The sequence below is a fragment of the Callorhinchus milii genome, unplaced genomic scaffold (genome assembly GCF_018977255.1).
Source record: "Callorhinchus milii isolate IMCB2004 unplaced genomic scaffold, IMCB_Cmil_1.0 Scaffold4, whole genome shotgun sequence".
Lineage (NCBI taxonomy): Eukaryota > Metazoa > Chordata > Chondrichthyes > Chimaeriformes > Callorhinchidae > Callorhinchus > Callorhinchus milii.
The window spans coordinates 22,304,914-22,328,574 of NW_024704745.1; the positions used below are offsets into that span (position 1 = coordinate 22,304,914).

The window sequence follows — 23,661 nt, forward strand, 5'->3', positions numbered from 1 at the left end:
CATTGGACAAGAGACACAGCTCAGACCATAATTAAGCATTGGTCCGCGCATTTAAACTGATAAGAACAGGAGCCCCAGAAAAGCGGGATCTCGGCCTGGGAACTAACATAGTAAACGTCTCCCAGGCATTCACGCCTACAATGGCACAGGCTAGCGTGTTAAATAAAGGACTGACATTTTAAATAAAGGACTGGAAAATTTGAACCCTGACTCTAGGAGAATGTTTTGGAAAGGGTTAAACTGGGTAAAAAAAATAAAAATAAAAAAATAATTGGTAAGGAAGGGTATGTTTCCATTCGACAACCAAATGATGGAATTCTCAAGCACTCTTGGCAAAATGGCACCCCACTTATGAAATTTGTATGTTTGTGTTTTACTAAATATACAAACATCTGCTATAGCGTAACAGGCAGACATACTCAAGAGAGTAAATTGCTGAATATTGATCTCCAAAATCTACAAGCTTTTCAGAGCATTCTTGTGAGTTAAGGGATATTAAACTGATGATGGCTAAACTGGTAGAGGGCAAAACAAGGGATGGGAGTGACCTGCCAACGTCTTAAACAAATTAAGGAAGCATCCTCCTGAGCTCAATAGCTTCTACTGGTGTGCAAGTGGTGAGTCATAATGATACCACCTGCCATGTGGATCTGGTAAGTATCAAGACATTTAATAACATCTGGGGATGGAGCTAGTCTGTACAGCAGGACTCATATCTGGTTCATCAAATGAATTCAGAGACTGCTGACCTTCCTGAACAAATAATGGCTCCCAACATTCAGGTTCCATCAGATGTTGACTGTTTTGGAGGAATATGTGATGGACGAGGCTCTGCTATTGATGAGTACCTTTGAGAACTGTTATCCTCTAATCAGAAGTTTTCTTCCACTTTGCCCTAAACTGAACTTCACACTTCAACCTAAACAAATACTGTTGTTTTCACAGCAGCCTGGAATGCGTTCCACCTAATCTCAGCCTACGAAGACCATTTTGTCTTAACAGTTAGGATTGTGGAGAACTGTAGAAAGTTGTTAAATCGTGTCTTAATTTGGTTAATAATGAAGAAAACTTGCTTCCAAATTAGGACTGAATTGAAGAATTTTCTACAATTCTGTGCAATGCAATTTTAAATGTCGAGACAAAATGCTCTTGCAGGTAGAAGTTAGAGCCTCAGGAATGTTTCAGTGTCCTCAGCAACATCCTTGCCATTGCAAAAATGTATAATGCTGGGCAGAAAGGCTACAAATTTCCTGCATACTTCATGTATAAATATGGCTGATCACTATTGAAGTGATTTCCTTTTTCTTTCCCAAACCACTAGAAGTAGGTGCACATTTTACGTCTGAAACCCTTCACACTGTGTCTTGCCAATTATGTTGCGCCCTTTAAAGACCGCAAGTTTTTGTTATCCTGTGTTTTATGGCTTATGAGCAATGGGTTATTATTTTATATTCATGGTTATATGCCTCATTCCCTGTGCTTTTGCAAACTTTTCTTAATGGTTAGTAGGTGTTTATATATTAAAAATGAATGCGTGTAATCTCATTTGCTTATTAGCACCTGCCCTGAATTATCCAATTTATAGAGATTCAAATGCAACAGTGCCTGAATAAATATAATGCACATAAAAAGCAGGCTCAACGTGCATACCATACAAATCTGATGCACAATGTAAATTGTGACAAAAAATATCAGTGTGGAATCCAGTTCAAAGTGTTAGGATACTGTATGCATGGCAGATTTTTAGATATTCATGTCCTTCAGGGTGCTTTTTATTTTTATGGGATATGAATGGTCTGGCAAGCATGATGTAGTTCTCAAATAAAATAAAAACTCTTTGACGATAACACTATTATTTTTCATGGACCATATTTCAGAGTATGTAACTAACAACAATATATTCCACAGGGTTTGTAAGGAGATTTTATTATAAATAATAAAAATACAATTGTGTCTTTCTATACTGAATTTTAAAATTTTACATAACTTTTACATGATAATTGCTATTATCAGCAGCACTTTGATTAAGGAACCAAGAGTGAACAATGGAAAGGCTGTTTCCCACTGGCTTTATTTAGATTCTGAATATGATTCTGAAATAGAAATGCAAATCTTATCATTTGAAATAGTCCTACATAAATCAATACAATTACAACCATTGAATGTGTTGAATGTTTATTGACACAAAATATGGAGACAGTTTACATTAAAAACACAAGAAAACTCAAATCGCATGAGCAAGGGCTCCAAAGTATGGTAAACAGTTCAAAGTTTAATTGAATGTCCTTCTGTACAGAATTTTAAATTCAGACCCTTTTATATAACTTCTGTGATAGTGTACATATCAGCAGTACTTTGAATGAGCAGCTAAGAGAGAATGAAGGGATTGCTGCTCTCTACTGTATTCTTTTTAAATAGGTTAATTTTTGCAAATCAGTCAAGTTTTATCTGCAGTTCAATAATACAGGTACCCAATTGTCTGAAACACAACAGGGGCTGTCGTAGCACCTTCCATATAGATGACTGAAAGTGCAGTCAAAGAGGTACCTTGAAAGAGGGGAAGGTATGGAGACTTCACTATGGGAAAATAAACACAGGATAATTTGGACAGTAACAGGTTGACAGGATGAAGCTTTTGCGAGTCAAACAAGAATAACCTGCGGCAAAGCTCTTCCCAGTGTGTAAACATTTCATCCCATTTTCATAACTGGCCTTTGGAAACATTCATTCAGTGTGCCAGTGACAGATATCCAAGCCTTTGCTATGATTGGCAATATGATAATATAACACGGTAGAATTGAATTCCACAAAAACAAGTACAGTGGAAGGCTGTTGAACAGGATACATTGGGGCCACTGCTGTTGCTGATTAGGAGACCAAGTAGCAGCCACTTAAAGGTGATTGACAGCCAGCCGCCTGCAGCCGCTTCTACATCGATGGCCACTCCATCCATTCACAAGCCAATTGTAATTTGACTCCGCCCAAATATAACACAATAAAACATTCTCAATGAAAACATTTATGAACAGTGGATCTTTCAAACTGCTCAAATCATATTTGAGAAATTCAAACACAGTTGTAACCAATTTTTTATACAATTCACTGTTTTAGGTTTTCAACCTTTGACCTACTATTCTCAGTTAGATCTGATCTACAAGTTGAACAATTGAAACATTTGGACATTTTTATAGATTACAATGTTCTGATTTTCAACCCTTACTCGGTTTTATTGGTAGCACTTCATAAACAAATTATTTTCCTCCATCAGAGGCAAAAGGGGTGAAAATTATTGCGTGAAAGTGTACCATGAATACTGAGCTGTTCTATTGCTTTGAAGCAACAATCTCTGGTTTTCTCTGCATTTATAAAACAAAAACACACCATTACACCTAAACTCTTTCTACCTTATTTACATCTCTGTAAATGGTTTTACAATATGCAGAAACTAGAAAGAAAAATATTAATATTCACAGCATTTTATTGATACTATTCACAAAAAGCACATTTCCCGGATCATAGAAATTGGTTTGTACAGCTTACAATGAATCATCAGCAAATATATGTAATCTACTTTTGCACATTTTTCTAATTTTTTTTGATCCTTATGTTGCTAAGTCTAGTGAAAAGAAAACGTTCATCAGAAACCTTTGTAGAATACATGGAAATTGCTATCTGCAGACAATCAACCTAGAGAGCTCCTAACAGCAGCCAAAAACCTTTCAGGTGATATTAGCGCATCAGTCCGTGGTCATATAACAGAAACAATTTTATGTTGTGAAGAATGAACTTTATGAATGGACTGGTAATGATTTTCAATTCTAGCTATATCTTTAATTGACAATTCTGAATGTGACATAAACATCTTATATTAAGTCAATACCTATGATGAAGTCGAGTTACAATGTACAGTACTTAATTTTGCTTCTGACCTTGATTTTTTTCGTCATGAGGTAAACCACCTGTGATATGAGCTTCTGCTGTACATAATGGCAAAGGCACTGTATGCATTATGTATTGGATGTATGTTTGAGTCTCTCTTTATATAATGTATATTTGCCATTGTAAGTACACAGAATTTGAAAATATGTGATTTTTTTCTGTTTTCTAACTGTCTGGATGAAGGCATTCATATTTTCAGTTGCATTCAAACATAACTGACCTTCTCTGTGATATGAACTGCTGCAACCTTTGATGTTTCCAGATATTCTTTTCCCAGTGTTTCAATAGAAGGGATGTTGGTCCTCATTTCTGCACAGTTTTTCAAGCTCTCTGTACTAGAGAGCTGCAGTTTGTCTTTGCTTGATGCCAGGGTAGGTACCGTGCTGACTAATATTTTCGGATGAGGCTTTCTGTCTTCCTTGTACTGACAGTAAATATAGCGAGAGAAGGCGGACCGGTAGGTTTTGTTGAAGAGGGTGTACACCAATGGATTGATACCAGAGGAAACATAACCTACCCAGACAAATATGTTCAGGAGTTCTTCAATGAGTTCTTTATCACAGACCTCCAGACATATTACAAACATTACATTTGTTATAAAGAATGGACACCACATCACAACAAAGAGGAAAAACACAATTCCAAGAACCTTGGACGCCTTCTGTTCATTGCTGATTGATTGCATCGACCGTTTTACTGAAGGCCCCAGTTCTTTATTTAAAGACCATCTAGATAGCATTTGTGGTGATGTGTTTTTAATGTTGCATTTTGTTAGCATCACGGCTTTCTCTGATGAGTTGACTGACAGAGGTCCTTTCTGAAGAAACATCCTAAATGGAGACCATTTGGGTTTGGGTTTGAATAAATTTAAGCATAATGTAGCTTCTTGCTGCAAGGCTCTAATAGTTAAGAAATAAGTGACTACCATTATTGTGAGCGGAATGAAGAATGCCACGAAGGAGCCCGCCAGGACAAAATGATTATCTGTCAGAACGCAGCTGCCATCTTTCAAAACTTTTTTTTCATTTTGAAGACCAAAAACAGGGATTGGCATAGAAATACCTTGATATAATTTAAAGAAAAAAAGAACATGTTAGCGATGATACAGCTACTACACAACTTTGCCAAAAAGAAACACATTTTAATGATTTGAGCTGTTTTTGCATTATTTGTACTGCATTCATGAGATAGCAAAGATTTCCTTCAAAAAATGTGTTCACTCAATCCATGACTGTTTGTGGGACACTGCTGTGCGTTATTGACTGCTACATTTTGCCCACAATATATACAGTCAATTACCTTTCCAATATATTCTGTGAAGAATTTTGGGATGTCCTCATGATGTGAAAGGCATTAAACCAAATGTAAGGATCATTATTATTAATAATATATCATTCATTCTGAGTAGTAAATTTAGCCATTACATCTCATCTAATTTACTGACAACAGGAGAATCATCGCAAGTTTATTCTGTCCTTGTAGTGTTTTGGACTGTGGAAATATTGTTAAACATTACTGTACATTTTATTAGAAATGTCTCTTAACTGTTTGTCAATATGATATACAACTACCCGTACCTAGGCTTCAAGCATTTTTACTGTCGAGGCTGCCATCTACTCAGAGAGCAGCCACATGAAAATGCATGCTTTGAACTATGGCAGAATACTATATAATCTTGTTGAATTCACCTTTAGTGGAGTCAAACACGCTTCAACAATAATGTAATTGTCTCTAATACTGACGAACAATAACAGCTCTTGTTCAACTCCCTATTCAGACTAAAGTCATTACACACCCCTCAACATTGTCCCCTTAACTGGAATTGAGAATCAGACTGACAGAACATAGTAGTATTGCCAAATAAATTAATTGAGATGTGTTGACAATATCAATTAACTTGTACCAATCTCAATGCAATAAAGATGCTGCTTAACTCTAGAAATGCTGGAATCACATTTGGCTTTCTTAAAGTATTGAATAACCACCCTAATTCATTCTGATAACTTCTTTTTCAATAAGAAGATTACCATGGAAGATTCGGTGAGGTGATTTTCTTCTAAGCTTAATGGTATGTACTCTCATTATTCTTGTTTGTAATTTTATATGTGTTTAGATGATATGTGATATGTGTTAGAATGGAATTAATTTAAGGCATTCAGCTACTGCAGTCATGGCATATGGCTTGGCAGTGGCACCATTCATAGCTTGGGGTGTGCAGGTTGGCAAGAGTGAAGGTTTTGGGACCCCAGAGTGTGCATTGCATTGCAGGTTAACCAACTAAGTTATGAAGCATGACCATTTTGATTTGAGGATTGCTGGCTGGGATAATGGGAGAAATTCTCTTTGAATAGTGTTATAATATGCTTAAAACTTGAACTGGCAGACAGAACCTCAGTTTAATGTTTCATCAAAAAGATAGCAGCTCTAGTAATGTTTCCTCAGTACTGCACTGGAGTAACTGCCTAGGCTCTGAGTTCAATTCCCAGTTGGGGCTTCAATCAACAACATTCTGGCACTGAGGCAAAAACACAACCAAAGGAGTCGAATTGACAGATTAGATTGGTACTTGGATTTTGGCACTGACTCCCTTTGTTACTCAAATTTGCATCCAGGTTCCAACACACGCCCACTCCAACTTTTTGCTCCACTGAGACCGAGACCCCTGCTCCCATTCCAATTTCAGCTGCTGACTTTCTGAGATGCTTAGACTAGGGGCTCGGGTCTCATACCTGTTAAATTCTAATCCGCTCTATAACTATCTGTATTTGATCTTTTAAGAAGCCTGGATATAACCTGTAAAGAAAGATAAGACTGAACTTTTAAGCCAGGAAAATCTGAAATGGATTAAAAGGATGGGCCCGAGCAACTCAGTTCTCCAAGTGGAAAATACTGTCATCCAACTAACTATGACAGTTTGCAGAGGGTGACTAAGAGCAATAGCGTCTAATTTGTGGGTAATGTTAACCATGTGTAAATCATATTAATTCTTGCATTTGATTCAGTACCTTTGACATTTGGAACATGTCTCAAAGCCCTTCACAGGATTTACTGTAAAGTGAAGTGTAGAGCCTGTGTATTTTGTAAACAAATGCGATAGCCAATTTTGTGTACAGCAATGTCCCACAAATAATCATGGAATGGAGGGATTTGAAGGTGAGAACAAGGACCTTGAATTCAATCTCAGGGGGTTAAGAACTAGTGGATCCATGGCTATTTATGAGACACTGTGCACAATAGGCTGCTGAGTTTCACTCACAAAATATACAGTTAATTTACTTTACAGTATATACTGTGAAGCGCTTTGAGATATCTATATCAAATGCAAGGATTATTATTATTATATATTAAACAATGAAATCAGCTGATAAGCTCAGGAAGCCTGGTGCAAGAGAGGACATGGACTGCAGAATTCTGGATAGTCTGCAGTTTATGTTGGGAAACGCCAGGGCTTATGGCAAGCAGAATGTTGACATAGTCAAGCCTTGACCTGATGAAAGAGTGAATGAGGGTCTTGGCATTCCGGAGGAAGAGATGGTGGCGGTGATAGGCAATGTGACAAAGTTGAGGGTAGACTGAGCAAGTAAGAGCCCAGATGTGGGTCAAACAAGACACTGAGGTTCGATACCTGCAAAGTGAAGTGGAGCGAATGTTCAGGCAGGTTTAAGCACTCTGAGACACCGTCCGGCGTGGAGGGCGCTATATAAATCCAAGTTGTTGTTGCTGTTGTTGTTGATGATGCGGTCAGCGCCAAAGGTGAGAAAGCGCTGATGGGAGCCTTGTTGACATTTATTTGAAAGATGTTAGAGCTCATTCAGGACTTGATGTCCAGCAGGCAATCAGTCAGAACAGAGGAGATTCTGGAATTGAGGATGGCGGCAGAAAGATAGAGTTGGGTATCATCCTCATACATGTGAAAGTGAAACCCCCATGTCTGCGGTTGACGTTACCAAGTAAAAGCAAATAGATGTATTATCAATCCTGTTTAGAGCATCATTTGTTTACTATCATTCTGGCTTCCAGCATTATCCACCTCCTGTCGTACTGGGATACAGAATAACCGAATCACTCTCATATCCATTGAAAACACAACCCAATTATCATCATACCAGTTCTCAGTGGACTCATTTATAATCATAGTGGAAGACACTGCTCCATTTTCTGTTCCATTTTCTATAAAATATATCCTATGTAAGTCTTAATATAGCCCTCATTTTGAGCAGCACGTTTCAAAAATAAAGTCTCATCCCATTGTCCAGTTTCCTCATTCAGTTTAATTTTTATCTGCTATTATATTTCATTTTAATTTGGTATCAATAATGTAGCTGGTAAACCAAGCTTAATGATAACTGAGCTTGGCTCTGCTTTACTGATCAAAAGGCTTCTTGTTTCCTACTTATCTTTATATGTCCACTCTACTTATCAAAACAATGTCTCGCCCACAAAATATACAGTCAATTCACCCTACAGTATATTCTTTGAGGGTCTTGAAGATGTGAAAACGTGCTATATCAAATGCAAAGATTATTTTTATTATTATTATTCTCTTAGTATGGTACAGCACTATTTCCAATGCAATATTGTAATCCTTGGTCTTCTCTGCACAGGGTCGAAAAAATTATTTATGAATTTTGATGATTTGATGCTCATCAAAATGAGGGTTGTCAGTGATGAGAAATTACATGGAAATGCCCTATCGGCTCAACTAGTCTGTGCCATTTGTTATACTCCACACAAACCTCCACTCCTCCTATTCACCTATACCCATCTAATCCCTTCAATGCAATACAATTTACATTTATACAGTGCCTTTTAGGTCAGGAGAATAGCTGGTCCGAGATGGCCTTCTTTGCTCTTCTCCCTCATATATGCATCAAGTTTCTTCTTATATATGTTGATGCTTTTTATTTCAACCAGAGCTTCCAGCAGTGAATTCCACATTCTCACCACTATTTTCATAAATAAATTTCTCTTAAACTTCCTTTTAGATCTACTACTGGCTATCTTCTATTTATGCCCCTCATTTTGGACTCATCAACAAGTGGAAAACACCTTTACATTCACTTTATCAAATCCTTTTATAATTTTAAACACCTCTATCAGGTCCTCTGGTATTCGCTGCACTTATTTCCACGGCTAAGATATCCTTCCTGTATTGTAACAAATAAACAACAACAACAACAACTTGGATTTATATAGCGTCCTCCACCCTGGACGGCGTCTCAGATCACTTCACATTAATGGATCCCGGGGCCGAGCCAGGGGGAGTGGAAGGAAGGTGACCAAAGTCACGGTCGAAAAGAAAGGTCTTCAGCAGGGACCTGAAAATTGGAAGAGAGGGGGCGAGGCGAAGGGAGTGAGGAAGGGAGTTCCAGAGCCTCGGGGCATAGTGGCTGAAGGCACGGCCGACGAGGGTGGAGCGGAGGACTCAAGGGACGAAGAGGAGACCAGACCCGGAGGAACGAAGGCGACCGGGCACTGTTTTGAGGAGAGAGTCCTGGAGTCCTGTAACTCAGTGGTTAGAGCACTCGCTTTGCAAGTGAGAGACCTGAGTTCAATTCCAGGTAGGGCGAAACCTTGGGCAAGTTTCCTTACTCCACACTCCTAATAATAATCCCTCCAAAAACCAAAAACAATAATAAATTGGTCATTTTCAATCTACGACTGTTTGTGGGACATTGCTGTGCGCAATTGGCTGCCGCGTTCGCCCACAAATATACAGTCAATTCACTTTACAGTAAATTCTGTGAAGCGCTTTGGGATGTCCTCCCGACGTGAAAAGCGCTATATCAAATGCAAGGATTATTATTATTATTAGAGATCAGAGAGGTAGGGAGGTGCAGAGGAGTGGAGGGATTTGAATACAAGGGTGAGGATCTTGAAATCGATCCTCTCTGGGATGGGCAGTCAGTGCAGTCTGGCAAGGACTGGGGTAATTGGGGAGCGTAGTTTGGTGCGGGTGAGAATGCAGGCGGCAGAGTTTTGAATGATTTGGATTTTATGGATAGTGGTGGATGGGAGACCCGCGAGGAAGGCGTTTGAATAGTCCAGCCGAAAGGTGACAAAGACATGGACCAGGGTTTCAGCGGCTTTCGGAGAGAGGTATTGGCGGAGGCGGGCGATGTGTCGGAGGTGTAAGAAAGTGGTGCTGGTGAGGGACCGGATGTGAGGAAGGAAGGATAATTGGGGGTCGAACCTGACACCTAGGTTGCGTACAGGTTCGGAGAGTTTTAGGGGGAGGTCGGGTAGGTGGAGGAGGTGAGAACCATGAGAATTTAGACGTTGACGAGAGCTGAAGAATATGGCGTCCATCTTGTCAACATTTAGCTGAAGGAAGTTTGTGCTCATCTAACCCCTGAGGTCTGACAAGCAGGCTGACAGAACATCAGGGGACTGCGGATCACAAAGAGAGGTGGAAAAATAGAGTTGGGTGTCATCCACGTACATGTGGAAATGTACCCCATGTCTGCGGATGACATCCCCAAGAGGGAGCATGTAGATCAGAAAAAGGAGGGGGCCAAGGATGGATCCTTGGGGTACCCCGCAGGTGACCGGGTGAGAGTGGGAGGAGAAGCCATTTGTGCAGATATACTGCTGGCGGTTTGTGAGGTAGGACTCAAACCAGACGAGTGCAGTCCCACTGAGGTGGACGACAGAGGAAAGGCGGTGGATAAGGATGGCGTGATCGACTGTGTCGAACCCCACCGAGAGGTCCAAGAGGACAAGGAGGCAGAGGGAGCCCTGGTCACAGATAGAGAGGATGTCATTTGTGACTTTCACAAGCGCAGTCTCTATACTGTGGGCAGGGCGGAACCCGGACTGGAGGGTTTCGAAGAGGGAGTAGGAGGAGTGGTGTGCACGAAGTTGATTGGCAACAATGAGTTCTAGGACTTTTGCGAGGAAGGTTAGAAATGGGGCAGTAGTGGATAGGGTTTGAGGGATCTAGGGAAGGTTTTTTCAGGAGGTGACGATGACAGCAGTTCTAAGGGGGCAGGGACTGATCCAGAGGAGAGGGACTGGTTGTTGAGGTCAGCCAGTAGTGGGCAGAGGAGGGGGTCGAGGCAGCAGATGGTGGGTTTGATGGAGGTGATGGTGGTGAGAGGAAAGAGGGAGAGATGGGGAGGAAGGAATGTAGAATGGGGTTGGTGGTAGGAGCAGATGATGGGGAGGGTGAGGGGGACAGAGAGGGCATGGTAGTGGGTGACAAGAGGCAGGTGGATGTGGTGAATTTTAGATGAAAAGAAGTCCTTGACCTCCTTGCACTTGGCATTTGATATGAAGATTGAGGAAGCCTGAGGGGGGCACGGAGGAGGTAGTGGGTGGTGGAAAAAAGGACTTCAGGGTTGTGTTTAGTCTCCAAGATGATGGAGTAGAAGGCCGTTTTTGCGTGTGTCAAAGAATGGCGGTAGCTGTGGAGATGCTCGAGCCACAGTTGGCAGTGGACTGTCAGGCCAGTTTTCTGCCATCTGCGCTCGAGCGGCCGGGTTTGGGTTTTTAGGGAGCGGAGATGGTTGTTGTACCAGGGGGATCAAGTGGGTTTGGAGGTGGTCCTGGATTTCAGGGGCACGAGGGAGTTGAAGGTGGAGGAGAGGCGATCATGGAGCAGACCAAGGGAGGCTTTGGAAATGAAGGCCACCCTGCCGCCACGTTGATTTGGATGGGGGTGTGGTGGAAGGTGCAGCATGGAGGGGAGGCTTCAACTAGGGAAACGGGGCCATTGGGGGAGAGTCAGGTTTCGGTGAGCCCAAGAATGTCAAGGTGCTCGTCCAGGATGAGGATAGCGAGGGCTTCATTTGAGAGGGAACGGACATTTTGGAGGGAAATGCGGGTGGTTTGCTGGAGGGAGGGGGGGAGGAGAGAGTGATGCGGAGAGGATTTTTGGGTGTACAGGAGAGATGGTTGTAGAGAATAGTGTGAGTGGAGAGTTGGGGAGGAAATGTATGAGGAAGGGGGAAGTTGGGTTTGCCTTAAGCAGGCGGTTTGAGCGGAAGGAGTAAATGATTGGACACTTGGGGTTGCTGCTCTGGGGCAGCCAGTGCCGGGAGCCATGATGGGCCCAGCGGAGGATGCCCAGGCTGGAGCAGAGGGAAGTGGTGATGGGGTCGAGGAGAGAGAGAAGACGGGGAGGGCGGTGGGAGAGAAGGACAGAGGGGGAGTAGCAGATGGAGGGGGGTGGGAGGAGAGACATAGAGGGTGGTGTGAGGAGAGACATAGAGGCGGGTGGGAGGAGAGACATTTAGAGGGAGGTTTGGGTCGGGCCGGTAGCCAAAATGCGCACTCAGAGACCGTAAGCGAGCGATCAGCGGGATGGCATCAGCCTCAGGTTTAGCCTCCCAGGTCGTGGCCGAGATGGCAGTGGCAGCAGCTGCCAGGCTATTGTTGTTGTTGCTGGTTTTTTTATATAACAGCAAAATTACATTTGTAAAGCGCCTTTCCGGTCCGGAGGACGTCCCTTGGCGCTGAACAGTCGGGGGTCAGGATCCAGGCGTAGAGGGGCAGGGTTGGGATAAGGGAGGGCAGAGAGGTAGAAGGGCGGCTGAAGGCACAGTCGAAAAGGAGGGCCTTGAGTCGTGCCTTGAAGGAGGTAAGAGAGGGAGCAAGGGGAAGGGATTGTGCGATGGAGCCCCAAAGGGTGGGGGCAGAGAGGCTGAAACTAACTACAGTACGTCAAAGGATCTAACCAAGATGTTATATAAATGTAAAATTCCTCTGGACATAAAGTCAAGGAGTCTATTTGTATTCTTTATGACCTTGTCCATTTGTGCTGCTATTGATTATTTTTTCCATTTGGTAATTATAGTTAGGTATAGTAGAACCCTATTATTTCAGCTCCTTGGGATGTCTTCCTGATGTGAAAGGTGCAATACAAATGTAATGTTGTATTATAATAATAATAATAATCCTTGCATTTGATATAGCGCTTTTCACGTCGGGAGGACATCCCAAAGCGCTTCACAGAACACACTGTAAAGTAAATTGACTGTATATTTGTGGGCGAACGCGGCAGCCAATTGCGCACAGCAATGTCCCACAAACAGTCGTAGATTGAAAATGACCAATTTATAATTGTTTTGGGTTTTGGAGGGATTATTATTAGGTGTGTGGAGCAAGGAAACTTGCCCAAGGTTTCGCCCTGCCTGGAATTGAACTCAGGTCTCTCGCTTGCAAAGCAAGTGCTCTAACCACTGAGCTACAGGACTCCACAGTATTGTATTATAACCCACTTCATTGTTGTTGTTAAGCACATGTCTACAATTCCAAGTATGATTCCCCACTCTCTCTTCCCTGTCCATGGGCCCAGCACAATGGTATCACCTAAGAGATTCTCTTTCCTGAAAGCTTCCCCTATCACACAGATTGGAATTTAAGTGCAGCAAAAACATGAAATTGACCAAATTCAGTGAGTATCCAGTGAAGCAGAACTCAAAAGTGTCTCCGAGAACTGAAATCAAAGCCAGCGATGTTCTTGAAAATTCAAAGGTGGCACTGACTTGCGATGCATCTAACGTGAGGAAATTGAGGAGGTGTTAGTGACCAATGAAAACACTCTGAATTTTCATTAATTCAAATTGTGTTCAAGGAGATAATGAACCACACTACGAAAGGCTGCAAAATTAACCCCATAGTATCTCTACATTGTATAGACCAAGAAAGCGAAGGGAAGAATACACTCACTGGAGTGTAAAAAAACTAAAACTTCCAAAATCCAGTCCTCCATTTATCGAACCCTCCAGAGGATTCCTATCACTTCCAGTAATCAGAGGGGTCGAAAATACAGATGCTTCGACCTAGCTTTCGCAAAGATTCGAACATATTGAAATATGCTGTTAAATATTGTCACAACGACCTGCTCTGATCTAATGCCAAATCCTTCTTGGATACACATTGGAGTGCAGTTCCTGTGGGTTGGAATGAGGAAAATCTGGTTACAGACTGGATTTAATATTCATGAATCCTTTCCAAATCCAGATTGGAACTCTGGACTTTAGGGCCCAACATTAAAGACTTCCAGGTCTGGTGCAGCACTGCCAGCTGCTGAGCAGAGCTTACTCATTTCTGCACCAACCTTAATGTGAGTAACCACAACCAGCAAAAAAACAACTCCTGCTATACCATCGGGAAATTTTCTAGATTGCACAACCAGCCATCCCTGACCTACTCTGAGCCAGGTTGTGTCGTGCCAAATTATGATAATAATATTAATAATCCTTGCATTTGATATAGTGCCTTATCACATCTCCGAGACATCTCAAAGCGCTTCACAGAATATAAAGTGAATTGACCGTATATTTTGTGGGCAAAACGTAGCAGCCAATTGCACACAGCAGTGTCCCAAAAGCAGTAGTGGATTGATTGACGAAATCATTATTATTATTATTTTTTTTGAAGGAATTATTACTTCTGGAAAAACAACCAGGTTCCTACTTATTGGTAGGTAAACAAAGGTGTGTGGAGTAAGGAAACTTGCCCAACGTTTTGCCCTGCCGGGAATCAAACTCAGGTCTCTCGCTTGCGAGACGATTGCTCTAACCACTGAGCTACAGGACTCCTACATGATCAGTTTCATGTTGTGAGGCCACAGCAAAATTTACTTCATTTAGAATCTTTAGACCAGATGAGGGAGCATCCTTTCACCCTGTGCAGGTGGCTGGATGCTGGTTAAAGATGTAAAAATAAAGTGCACTAATCCATGGCATTATCTAGTTTCCTGCATAAAATTCTATAGCAATTTTGATGGAGTTTTTTCTTGCTGTACTACTCATTGTCTGCTCCATAAACTCTCTTCACTGAATTTACTTTGAATAGTATATAATGACGAATTATCTCAAAATAAATCCCCATTGAGTTCCACCTCGGCAATGCACCACACCATGCTGATTACTATTATAACCATGCACTCAGTACAATCAGGGCCCTTATTACTGTCTGTCTAGATTTTTTAAAAATTAGAATCTATTATTATTTTACTTTAGACACATTATACTTGAAAAGGGGAAACAGAATCACAATTTTCTTGTAGATCCTATTGCATTGTTACACTTACCAGCTGATATGGTCCAAACAGCAATTATTTTCATGAGAGCCTTAGTCCTTGAGTTGAAGCGGCTGTGATGGATGGGATTTCGTATGGCGATATAACGATCCAAAGATATTGCACACAAATGCATTATGGAAGCAGTTGAAAATAAGACATCAAAATAAATCCAAATGGGACACAGTTTTGTAGGTAATGGCCAGATGTATCCTGAAGAAATTAATAAGAGAGGTCAGTGAATTTTAGTTTGTAAATGAAATGTAACTCCACATTCAATAATTTGGTTTTGGATGCGGGCACACATTTTATTTCGAATGCAGAAAACATTTTGTAACAATTCAATTCGCTCACAAATTACACAATCCACGTCTAGCACTCAGAAGAACTTCTAGCACACAGAATTTACAATATATTCTGTGAAGCACTTTGAGACATCTCAACGATATGATAAGATGCAATATCAAATGCAAGGTTTGTTATTATTAATTCTGAGGTGATGAAAAATAAGGCCAAGGTACAGGACACAAGCCTCTGCTTTAATAAAATATTTCATAAAGTGAGCTACAAAATCTCTGAATGTGAGATATTTGGGAAATATCACTGTAAGTTTCAGGTTATAGCAGGTCAGATTTCATGATGACCATAGTGGTCAGATTAGACCAGTACATTTGAGCTATTTAACCCTTCCATTCTCTGAGGGAACAGAGGCAAACTGGGCAGGAGCTTGAAGTTCCACTGTAAGATCATTTTATCTTAAAATGTAAGATCCTACAGAATTGTTAAAAAATTCTTAAATTCAGTCTTAATTTTGAAGCTGAAAGAACCGTAGGAAACTTCAGGCTTCTGTGCAGCTATTTGACTGACATGCAAAATTGGCCAAAATGAAACCAAGAAGCAGCAGACCAGGGAATGAGCATTTGCTACTCCATTTGAAACTTGAAGGAGAGAAAGAAAAATAAACAACTAATCTGAAAAGATAGGAATAAAGTGTTGGATCTCGCTAGAAATGTACTCAATTATTATTTAAAACAATCAGTCGTGTTATTGTCCAACAGTCAATATGGGATTTCCCATGATAAATGTGTATCAAAACAATAGTTAGTTTTAGAAATCAGAGAATGATAAACCTCACTATTTTTATCGATCATTCAATTAATTTAATAGCTTACTCAATAATTAAATCTAGTCAGTACTGTATTGTGTTTGTTTATAATTACCAATTCTTCTGAAGCTGATGATTTGCTTTCTGGGACCTCACTCAAGTGATCAATCTTTGTTTATAAGCCTTGGCATTATCAAGAGGCCATTTGACTTCAGTTAGCATAGGATCACAGCCAAACTCCATCTTATCCTCATCTCAACATCTCAACATGCAGACTTTCACTGGAATGTTATCAGTGAAGCTGACTAATTTTCTGGGTATGAGAGTAACCGAGTGTTGAACTCTTTACTATCTTTTCCATATTATAACCTTCTATGTATGATTTAGGGAGTTGGATATAACACAGTTTGGGACTCCACATAACTAATGTAGCTGTGTCTTCACCAGTCTACTGTAGGTTTACTTAGCCTCACATGTTCAGATACCAACACTTTAAAACTAATAAATGTAAAAGTGAAGGACAGAGAGCTGGTATGGTGGGGAGGGAGATGACATTGTTTGGAAAGATAGAAGGGTTGGCACTATGCTGAGACGGAAAGCATGTGTGGGAGACATTAACAAATACAAATATTATAAATATATTTTATTCTACATACTGTATGCTATGGCTAAAATGACTAACAAGAACATTGAAATAGTTAAAATGTAATCTTGTCTTGTTGAACACAATCTGTAATGTTCTGCAGTTCACAGCAATGCTGTGCTTATCTTCACAGAATTAAAGTATTACATCAAGTGAATATAAAAAAATGAATATTGTAATCAATGTTGGCATTGTGCCTTGCAAAAATTCAGTGCTTTTTAAATATCATTAAAGAGGTGATTGCTTGATTCTCGCCCACCACAAACTTACACTGCGTGGGGACACTTTGTACTGTTCATGAAATCACCTGTTGCTGGCTCTACTCTCATTTATATTGGTGACATAGCATAAGAGGTCCAGGTCACAATCTCAAGCCTTAGCAGCAAAGCATCTCCCAGACTGACTCACAGACATGTCACCCAGAATATTGAAGGAAAAGAAAGCTGACAATTGTTGCACCTTACATTTTGCAAAAGTATCCTCTTGTCACCTGGGCACAAGGTGGTAAATGTTGTGGAGTTTGGCCGTATTTGACTTTCATCCTATATTTAAGAAACATCTTCCCAATTATTATAACAATGCATTTTTCCTATGGTGATGGCATGCACCTTACTAATATTTATGTTTTTTATCCCTTATTTAGCTCTCGCCAAGTTACAAACCCACGAAATCCGAGAGAACAAATTGACCTGCTCACTCAACCTGCTTCCCTTGGTGCAGCTGTCTAGCTGTCTGCCAGGAGGCTTGTGATGGTAGCCTGCCGATGCTTTCTCCTTTCCTGCTAGAAGATGCTGGATCTTTGCTCATTGCCTGAGATTAGCACTTCAGCCGAGCGAATCAATGCTCAGATCTGTGTGCCTCAGCTCCAAAACTCTGTTTTACAGATTCTAATTGTTTCCTGAGCATGAACAATTTCTAAGTTTGCAGATGACACAAAAATAGGGAGTGTAGCAAACAATGAAGAAGATTAACAATAACTTCAGGGGGACATAGATTAGTTGATTGGGCAGAGGAATGATAAATGAAATTTAATGTCGACAAATGTGACATTATACATTTTGGGAGAAAGAATGAGGAGGAATGAGGAGAGGAACCATAGCAAGTATATGTTGGGTCATAAAATATTAGAAGGAGAGGAAGTGCAAAGGGACTTCGGAGTTCATGTGCATAATTCCTTAAAGACAGGAAAGCAGTGCACAAAGCTGTCAAAAAAACGAATGGAATAAAGAGGTAATGTTTAATTTATATAAATCATTAGTCAGACCACAGTTAGAATATTGAGGAGTCCTGTAGTTCAGTGGTTAGAGCACTCGCTTGCAAGCGAGAGACCTGAGTTCAATTCCAGGCAGGGCGAAACCTTGGGCAAGTTTCCTTACTCCACATGCCTAATAATAATCCCTCCAAAATCAAAACAATAATAAAATTGGTCATTTTCAATCTACGACTGTTTGTGGGACATTGCTATGCACAATTGGCTGCCGCGTTCGCCCACAAATGTACAGTCAATTCACTTTACAGTGTGTTCTGTGAAGCGCTTTGGGTCGTCCTCCCGACGTGAAAAGCTCTATATCAAATGCAAGTATTATTATTATTATTATTATTATTGTGTCCAGTGTTGGTCACCCCATTGGAGAAAAGACGTCAAGTGATAAAGGGAGTGCAAAGGAAACAATTTCCTAGGATTATATGGGGATGAATGATTTGACCTATGAGCAGAGACTTTTCCCATTGGAGCAAAGAAGTTTGAAGGGTGACCTGAGAGAGGTCTTTAAAATGTTGAGGGGTTTTGATAAAGTCAATAAGGAGAAATGATTTCACTGGCTGGTGAGTCAGTAACTAGAAGGCATCAATTTAAGATAGTTAATAAAGGAACAATGGGGAAGTTAGGAGAATTTTTCACACACAAAGCACTTAGGAAATAAAATGCTCTTATGGGAGAGACATGATAGGCCGAATGTCGTTCTTCCGTGTCATACATTTTCACAGTTCTCTATGGCTCAAGTAGAGTTGAACAATGATTGAACTAAAGTCCATATTTGCCTTCAAAAAGGAAATGGATAAATACCTTTAAAGAAGCAGCTGATTCTCTTTAAGGTACCTCTCCAGTTCCTTTAAAGTGCCAGATCTGATGAGAATAATAATCCTTGCATTTGATATAGTACCTTACCACACCAGTAAAATTTCCCAAAGCATTTCATTTCACAGGATTTACTGTAAGGCATAGTCACAGTGCAATTGTAGGCAACCATTCTGTAGAAGAAAAAAGCTCTTTGCTTCTGTTATTGAAGAGTGCAAAAAACATTGTCAATAACATGATAAGATCCTTCTTAACATTGTTGGACCAATTACAGTTATTATTGTAAACAGAAGCCAATGACATTGGTCATAAGTGAGATGAGACTTGTAGCTTCCTGTGTACCTTGCTATTGCCAGACTCAGTCATTTCCTATTGATAAATTGATTAGACCTTAATGCCTCCACTTTAATTCATTCTTGAGAAGATTATCTCTATGATTTTCTTGAAAGAGTTACATAATACATTCACAGAATGCTAACTGATAAAGATTTCAGAAGGGAATGAGCAAATATAAATGCTTGAATGCTGCCTTAAAAAAGTCAGTGTTTAAGACCATGTTCTTGAATTAATTTGCACGTCAATACATTGATTTCCCTTTTTGTTTCATTGATATTTTCTGCAAAATCTCAAATTTAAAAAAGAACTTCATGCAGAGGATAGTGACAATATGTATCTCACTGCTGGAAGCTGTTGTGAAGCAAAATATTCCTCATATTTAAGAGGAAATGTGATGCATACAAGAGGTAGAAGGGAATAGAGAGGCAAACCAGAGTAAATAGAAGTGGTGGAGGCTTGTGTGGAGTATAAACACCAGCATGGACCAGTTGGGCCAAACTACTTGATTCTCTGCTGTAATATTGTATGTAATGTGGGCTATAACTTTGATCATACACTGCTGAGTTCATCACGCTTTGCTTTCCCGCAGAGGGAGAGTCATTGCTGGAAAGCTCACAGTGACTAATTTCACACTAGTATTAATGGTAGACTGCGAGAGGTCTTGGAAACAGATATGGAAAAGTGACAGTGTACCATACAAAGTGTGATAATGTCTCACAAACTAAAGCAAACACAAAAACCCTCTGTAGAAACAAATGATGGTGGCATTTTGAAAAATGAGATTTAAAATAATGATTTTGAGTTTATAATTTAAGGTTCAATTGATTGTGTTAGTCCAGATCACGTACAGCTACACTTCACCTTGTAGAGGCTACAATGTATAAGTGCATAATGATACAGAGAGTGGGTTGGTACAGAAGTTCACTGTGGGTAGAGGGGCAGCAATACTTAAAAAACAACCTTTTTTACCTCCAGAAAACAACGTACAGTGAATAGGTTGACTTACATGAGAATGAATGACTTTTGTATGAACTCCTTCAGTTCCCAATGCCAGCAAGCACTGCTTGCTAAGACTATGCTTCAATGCAAGTATATTTCATTTTGCTGGTTGGGTCCCATTGCTGATTGCAAGTACATTTGCCCATACGATTGCCTCATAACTCTGTTTTCCTATTATTTTTACTCTTGTATTTCTGCGAAGAGTTTGTGTATACCTAACAGGGAATATATTCTATTAAAAACATTCTCCACCATTACCAATAAACTGCAACGTCTGTGGATTCAAATATCGAATTGTGAGATTTGCAAATAAAGAATCGTAAATCCCAAGCTGCAAAGTTAAAAGGCATGTGCGTAAAATGCAAAGTGGTGTAAAAGAAAGCAGTGGCTTGCTGGGGACATTTTGCTTTTGGGGACTTTGTCCTATTGGGAATTGTAACTCTCGTGTGCAAATTTCACATGGGGTGCCACTAACTGATAGTCGCAATTAGTGCAAAAATTCAGCTTGCTGATAACACATTTTCAACATCAATGTTCTTATTTATCTGTTGTAAAAGTTACTCCACGTTTGAGGATTGTAGTGTATTGCATGTCCCCTCCATATCTAGGCCACTCTCTTGACAGCTCCGTTTACCAAAAGGGTCAATGATTCAGACTGATCAGAAACTTAATGACACTGTCAGCTGTGTACTATACCAATGTATATTCACCAGTGCTGTGCTTTCTGGCCAGGGATAGAAGTATAAACTGGGTGAAGAATGACTGTCAGTGTACCTGTCCACCCTTGTTGTAGAGGCTCCAAACCAACACGGAGCTACACATTTATACGCTGCCGCGTTCGCCCACAAATATACAGTCAATTCACTTTACAGTGTGTTCTGTGAAGCGCTTTGGGACGTCCTCCCGACGTGAAAAGCGCTATATCAAATGCAAGGATTATTATTATTATTATTATAATTTATTCTCAATCATCCAGGACAGATAGCACTGAAAACCACGACTTAACATTTTCTCCGCATGTGGTCAACCTATCTAACAGGTGGCTCAGTGAGTGGTCAAATTAACTGTGAGTAATAATTAGGTAAAAAAATGATTCATTTCAGCAAAGTAGCATAAGTCCATTATTACCACATTGTTTTAGGTGGTGCTTTCTTTAGAAAAGCACACATGGATATATTTGGGGTAAAATACTTTCCGGGTGCTGGGAGATCTGCCATTGTTTTCTATATAAAACCAGTGAATGGCACATGACACAATAGAAACTACAGTGGCTTTTTACAGTAAATCAAAAGAATATAAATTATTATTTGATTTATTTAGGAAATACTGCTAATGAACAGCTTTTTGCACTTCACCTGTAACAGAAACCGAATATCTATGTACCGTCCATTATAGGTAGTGCTATAAATTGTAAACAAAATGCATCATTCAAAAACTGCTCGGTCAAAGAATTCAAACTAAATCACGGAATGTTTTAATTACCACATGCACAAAAAAAAGGAAATAATTCTTGCTTTAGTAGCAGATTATTTTAGGTAACAGTTTTTTTAAATTCACTTCAGTTTTTTTTAAATTGCATTCGATTTCTCTTCCATTGACAATTTAATTAGCTGAAATTGTTATATCTACTTACCATACAAGACGGTAATGAGTGAGACAGGCATGACCAGGATTCCCACCAGCATGTCAGCTACTGCAAGAGACATCAGGAAATAGTTTGTGGCATTCTGCAATTTTTTCTCAAGTGATACTGCCATAATAACAAGGATGTTTCCACCAATCGTTAAGACAATTATGATGATAATCAGCAGAGCTGGCCAGTTTTTCTCCTTTCTGTCTTCACTGAATTCAGGCACCTCTGTTAGGTTCCAGGAGCCGGTACTGTTTGCAGGTCCGCTCAGGATTCTGCTGAGGATTGCGCTCACATTTGGCAGAAAAGGGACTGAGGAAAATGCGGAAAAGTTCTCTGCTTCATTTGAAGAGCTCATTCTCTCGACTTCGGGTCACGACGTTGCTGATCAGAGAAACAGCTTGCACTTAAAATGTGCCATCATCACGGTGTAAGGAGGAAAATAGCACTGATCCTAAGATCTACCATTCTTAATCTGCATTCAAAACACCTACAGCTGCTTCACTATCTGACTTGCTGCTGATTGCTCTCAAGTCGCTGCACAAACCATATCCACTGGATTATCATAATCGTTCCCAGAATATTTACCCCTCAGATGAAAAAATGCAGCTGTGGAGCATCCGAAGTCATTCCTTCTTTCACATAGCTCGTTGCTGGTGTCATTTTTCGCCCCCCTCTGAAAATCAGCTGTTTAAACATGGTCTGTGCCCATTGCAGACACGGAATGAGACCGTTCATCCCAGATTGGAACTGCACTTGCAAAGCCAGTGCATCTCTTCAGGTCTGTCAGTCACTGTAGTAGCAGCCGATGTTACATTTCCCAAACGTTAGCTGCATCATGTCCTTTTAACCGATGGTTTGCTGGTAACAAGAGTTGTGTGAAAAGTCTCCTTGATTCACCGATTAGTAGATCCACCGGTCTGTTGTCCGTGATGTCTCGTTCATTCTCCAGTGCGTCTGCTTGCTGCCTTTCCTCTGGTCGCCTTCACCTCCCTTTGGCAGGATACCAGTCTCAGAAACGACTACTTTGTGTGGGTGAGCTGCATCACTGAGTATGGGAGTTATAGCAAAACATCTCAATCGTCTTTTCTACTGGAATTTATCTGTTCAGTTTTCTTGGGTCAGATTGTGAAAGGATAAACAGGATATGTTGCAATGGTATAAATTTCTGGGATTAGGCCATTCCTACTGATTAATCAAATAAAGAAACGTTTTACAAATAGCATTACATTTAACATCACCAAAACATGCCATCATTCCAATCTGAAATTATCGTTTAAAATCTACACTAAAATTTACTGACTTCCAGTCTCCACTCACACAAGGAAGGTAATTAAAACAAGATGTACTGATGTGAGCAGGAGCCAGTTCAAATTCTTACTCCAACCAGATATAAATTCAGCCTCTTTGGATTCATTCAAAAAATAGAAATACAATTCTTATCCATTGATATATACATTCACAGACAATGTTGGAGTTCTCCTGACATGAAAGGCATGATGCAAATGCAATTTGTTGTTGTTGTGACTTAAAGCACTAATTCAGTTTTACTTTATTTTGTGATTTTTCTTCATGTTTTTGTATGTTCCAGTTGGAGAAGCATTAGACAACATTCTGATTCAGAGCCAGAGTGCTACCGACTAAGCCAGCTTGACACATTATTCACCTTCCATAAAGATGGTTTTCCATTTGCAGAGCAAATATACAGCAACAAAGTGCTCTGAGACGCTGCCCTGTGTGGAGGTCTCTATATAAGTGGACGTTGTTGTACATTTATCAACAAGTATGTGTGTCACCAAGGATGCTATTCTACAACAATAATTTAAATTTTAATTTATATAGCACCCTTTACATCAGGAACATGTCTTAACGTGCTTCACACAATTGACAGGGCGCCTGAGTT

The 23,661-nt window shown here is 40.2% G+C and overlaps 1 protein-coding gene across 1 annotated transcript; it reads right to left on the minus strand.

Annotated features, from left to right (window-relative positions):
- Positions 1 to 4,105: 4,105 nt before the first annotated feature.
- On the minus strand, positions 4,106 to 22,116 carry htr2aa (5-hydroxytryptamine (serotonin) receptor 2A, genome duplicate a). The gene is made up of 3 exons (XM_007891843.1): positions 21,762 to 22,116; positions 14,981 to 15,181; positions 4,106 to 5,001 (listed from the first exon to the last, which is right to left on the minus strand). Exons 1-3 carry the CDS (start codon positions 22,114 to 22,116, stop codon positions 4,145 to 4,147), a joined length of 1,413 nt encoding a protein of 470 aa, XP_007890034.1. The 3' UTR covers positions 4,106 to 4,144.
- Positions 22,117 to 23,661: the final 1,545 nt, after the last annotated feature.